Below are 5,000 nucleotides of genomic sequence, written 5' to 3'. Positions count from 1 at the left end.
TGAAAACACTTGATTACACAGTCTAAAGCTGCATATATCCGAAGAAAGTAGTATTAAATTCGAATTTCCGTTTTTGCACCTTATAGACACACAAGAGCAACGACAGAGAGTTGTAGCTTTTCCATGCCTACGGCGGACCGCAATATTCCACAAATCACGAAGATATTCTAACTTCACTCTTTCCAGGCGTGGATTATCTACATCGCCTTCCTGCCGGCGTTAGCGGTCAGTCACGAGCTGGTTACCGAGGCGCCCTTCCTCCTCTCCATCTTCGCCGCCTCCGAGCTGCTGGCCAAGCTCCTGATGGCGGGGGTTGGTGACCGAGGATGGATGGAGAGGCGCTACTATCACATTTTGGCCAATTTCAATGGTGCTCTCGCAGCCATAGGTGAGGCAGAAGAAGGGTAATTTCGGTGGAGGCATAAGTAGAATAATGATTCTCTCTCTCTCTCTCTCTCTCTCTCTCTCTCTCTCTCTCTCTCTCTCTCTCTCTCTCTCTCTCTCTCTCTCTGTCTCTCTCTCTCTCTCTCTCTCTCTCTCTCTCTCTCTCTCTCTTTCTCTTTCTCTTTCTCTTTCTCTTTCTCTTTCCCTTTCCCTTTCCCTTTCCCTTTCCCTCTCCCCACTCTCTCTTCTCTTTCCCTTCCCCCTCTCATTCTCTTTCTCCCTCTCTCCCTTTCTCTTTCCCTTTCCCTTTCCCCTCTTTCTCTTTCCCTCTCCCCACTCTCTCTTTCTCTTTCCCACCCCCTTTCCCTTTCTCTTTCCCTCCCCTTCTCCCTCTCCCTCTCCCTTTCTCTTACGCTCTCCCTCTTCCTCTTCCCCTAACCCCTCTCCCATTTCTTCCATCGCCACCTCCCTCCCCCACCACCACGCAGCTAATCTCCATCCTTCCTACAGCTGTGACACTCGCCTGGGACTTCAGGAGTATCAGCCTGTGCGTCGGGTGGTTTGGCTTCAGCATGGGCATCATCATAGCGCTAGCCCAGGTCCTTCTGGCGGAGAATTTGAGTTCCTCTCATCTCTCTCAGACCCACGGGATCATGCTGTTCCTCACGGGGATCTCAGGACTGGTTATTATACCTTTCGCAGGTAAGGGGTGCAAGTTGTGAAGTTTAGGGATTGAATGTTGTGTTTTAGTTTAACTGCTAAGGTGTGTTTTTATGAATGGGGTTGTGCATGGAGGTATTTGTTAGATTGTTTAGGGGCTGAATTTATGAATTTAGTAGTGTATTAAGCTCTGTAAGAGGTGAAGTTCTGTATTTAGTTATTTAGTTAGGTTGAAGATACGTATCAAAGTGTTTAAGGGTTGAAGTTGTACATTTAGTTATTTAGTTAGATTAAAGTTACCATTGAGCAGTTCTAGTTACTGGCTTTGTTACAGGTGGTAGTTAGAGTACATGATAATTGATTGACAGCTTTTTGGAAATGTCAAGTGTATTAAAGCTAATGTAATTGGCTTAAGATTTAATTTGAGTACCTAAGTCTTAAAGATATTCCACTAAAGAGATCTCTATTATGATATACATTTCTCCCCTTTCTGCAGGTTGGATGAGTGATATTGTTGGCAGCTACATGATCATATATTATGTAATCTGTGGCCTGTCTTTTGTGCCATGTCTGCTGTGGGGTCTCGTGCCTTGCATAGCCCACCACCAAGGACAAGACTTGAAAACACCCACAGACCTTGTTTGAGACTTGTTTAAGGAGCAAGGTGACCCTGTCTTTTTTAAGAAGGTGACCCCTGACTTTGCTTAAGGGGCAGTGACACCCCGATCTTGTCTAGGAAGCAAGATATTTAAGAGGCAAGGTTACCCTATCCCTGTTCAAGAGGCAAGATAACATATCATCAGGAAGTCTCCTAGAATGGTTTTATATTTGAAACAGAAAAATATATTGAATACCTATAATCACAATGAATATAGATTATGCAGATATTTTTCAGAATTTTACCAAATACATTTTGAATATTGCACTTTCCTTTTCCTATTTGGTTGATGAGATATTAGTTAATGTCATCAGTCCATAGTGCAGTTACAGACTTTGATTTTTTTAAATTGAATATGAACGATGAAGGGTTATGTGATAAGCGGTATCATGATTTTATTTTACTAAGTTAGAAATGTTTAATGAGCTTTAATGTTTATATTCTATTGCAAATGTGTTGTATCTTTTCTTTTGCAACTTGTATGCACCTAATGATGAGAGAGAGAGAGAGAGGATATGAATTTAAAAAGTGGAACAAACTGGTATGTTATGATTTAAGATCCTCTCCATCTGTTATTAGCAGTTTCATCGTTTCAAGCAAATAATTAAAATGCGATGCAAAGATGTTGGTATTTCTAGATTAGAAAAAAATGGATAATTTGATTTACATTAGAATGCTTTGACATGTTATTGCAACTCGGTTCTCAAGACAAATCATTGTACCAAAGATGATATTTATACATTTATTGAATAGTTTATTTTATACTTTTATATATATACATATACATACAGGACTACTCCCATATCAGATTGGTAATATAGTGTTAAAAATATGGATATTGATTAAGAGGAAAACTTTAATACATGAATGTTGAATTGATATACAATGGGATTATGTATGTTTGATTTTAATCTTTTTAATTCAAATATCTAATGCTTACAATAAACATCATTCAAAAATACTAGGGATATGTCAGTTACTTATAGTCCTTCAAGAATCTGAAATAAGGTACGATTTTTATGTAACAATAGTCACAATTATGCTGCTTCTCTGTTATAATGAAAAAAATGATTATTGTGAATGACATGTGATGTGTTTCTATAGCTGCTATTTACATTTTTAAACAAATCTATACTGTATTCATTTATTTCAGTCGGTGGAAAGCTTTAAAATGAGACATGATTTTTGCTGCTGTGTTTGCTAATGTGTAATGATTTTAATCTTTCATTGATTTGAAATATACTCTTAGACAATTTTCAAATGATTTTTTCTGTGATATGTTGGGGCATTATGCCAATGTATACTGTACAGAGTATATTTGTATATATTTTAATGCCTCTATTTGGATGAAATGCATTGCTATATTTTCTGGGCAGTATTCTTATGTTACTGTCCATTGGCTTTCACAGAGAATCTGTGCTGATCTCATGTGGAACAAGTGAAATTTACATTGTTCAGATTTATATGGAAGGAGTGACATGGTGAAAATCTAAATAAAAGGTCTAAAAGATGATTCTTGCTTTGTTAAGGTATTTCCATAGATGTCATCAATTACGATTCATTGGCTTTGTAAATGTTACTCATAATCATGTCAGGAATATTTTATCTTTTGTCATAGACCAAAGAATACATTTATGAGTCTACACCTATTTTTATTTCTCTTCTCATCCATGTTATATTTTCATATTTCCACTGACTATATGTCTAACTACTTTCACATAAAGAAGTATCAGATTGCCTTTGTTTTTTATTATTCCTAGCTCTTTTTATAAAAAATATTTAATGTTTAACATCTGTACTTGTCCATATGATTCCATTTTCCACTTACCAGTAATGTTCATACATGTTGGATATTTATACTTTTAATTATTCTGTATATATGTCTTCATGTAGTCTATCTATATTTTTTTCAAAAATAGACCTAAAGACCTTTGAATTAAGAGTTCATTAAATGGAAACATCAGACTTCATATTAGAAACTGATGTAACCTAATGGGAATAATGTGTAAAAGAGTGATATTCGCAATGTTTACCTTGCAGAAAAGATATGAAAGAAGGTTAATAATAACTTAAAAAAGCAAGCTGTAACTGATGAATTTCAAATCTATATCCTTATCATGGTTATATAAAATTTTGATGAAAATGTGACATTAGAAACCATTAATTTTACATCTCTTGTTCAGTAAAGTTATTGATTTTCATTTACATTTTTTTTTACATCATTCATATTATATATGTTCAATCTGAAGCCTCCATAACATTAATTTAGCAAAATGCTTTTAAAGACAAGAAACAAGAAATAAATAAGACATTGATGTCACATAATATATAGAAGCTATTCTATCACAGATCTAACAATAATCTCAATGTGTGAAAAGAACATTATACATTGTCTTTGCTAACCTGTCTGCTATGGTTCAATGTGCATTTTCTTTTCCTGATGTTTGGATGTCTAAGTATTTTTGTCAGCAGGTTTGAATGAGTGGGAGTTTGTGCAAGTATGTAAAAGTCATGTGAGCTCGTACGTGTGTGTATAGAGTGTAGTGCGTGTACAGAAGACCATTCAGCCAAGAGGTACATTTGAAAAACATGCTTTTATACTTTTGATATTCTTAAATCTCATTAATTGGTAATACCCAGATAAGAGCCAATCTGACAACTACAGTAGGAATTCCATAAAGATCAAATGAAGAATAAGACGGATAATAATTTTTAAAAATAAGTTATGGTGTATTGTAGGGAGGGGCAGTTTACGTGAACACATAATAATGATGATTATGATAATAATCATTATTATTGTTAATATTACTGTTATCATTATAACAGTAGTAATAAAAATAATAAGTATAGATTTCATGGTTGATTTTTAGAACCAGTTTATATGCTAAAACCCATCAAGTACTAAAAGATTCCTATCAGTATCTACTAACGAGATATAGCAGAAATAATCAGCGTAATTTATGGATCAGCACAAAACAAAAGTTTTTTTATAATCATTATCATCACTGTCATTATTATTGTCATTACTATTATCATTGTCACTGTTATCATTATTATTGTACTATCCTTTATTCATTACAATGGTCTACATCGCCAATATTTGTACAATAATTTAGAATAATATAGCATGGCAGAGTACCTTTCAAATGCAGTAAAATAATTGTTTTCAGGACAATTAAGTTACAAACCATAACTCTATCTTGTGATGCGGCACTGGGTACAAGCCATTTAAAACTCAGTTACAATAATAATCATATCACTTCTTGTACATACACACAACCCAATGGGCCACAGAATG

General features: G+C 34.9%; 1 protein-coding gene across 1 annotated transcript in view; it reads left to right on the top strand.

The window, feature by feature from the left end:
- Positions 1 to 3,439, top strand: part of LOC113809118 (uncharacterized) — a 6,014-nt gene extending 2,575 nt beyond the window's left edge. Inside the window, exons 4-6 of the mRNA XM_070135002.1 lie at positions 187 to 388; positions 895 to 1,086; positions 1,541 to 3,439. Of these exons, the coding sequence (XP_069991103.1) occupies positions 187 to 388; positions 895 to 1,086; positions 1,541 to 1,689 (543 nt within the window). The 3' untranslated portion in view covers positions 1,690 to 3,439. The remainder of the gene's footprint in view (positions 1 to 186; positions 389 to 894; positions 1,087 to 1,540) is intronic.
- Positions 3,440 to 5,000: the final 1,561 nt, after the last annotated feature.

This window comes from Penaeus vannamei, chromosome 20, assembly GCF_042767895.1.
Source record: "Penaeus vannamei isolate JL-2024 chromosome 20, ASM4276789v1, whole genome shotgun sequence".
Classification (NCBI taxonomy): domain Eukaryota; kingdom Metazoa; phylum Arthropoda; class Malacostraca; order Decapoda; family Penaeidae; genus Penaeus; species Penaeus vannamei.
Note: the sequence above shows the minus strand (reverse complement) of the source record. Positions and strands in the feature narration are given on the sequence as shown.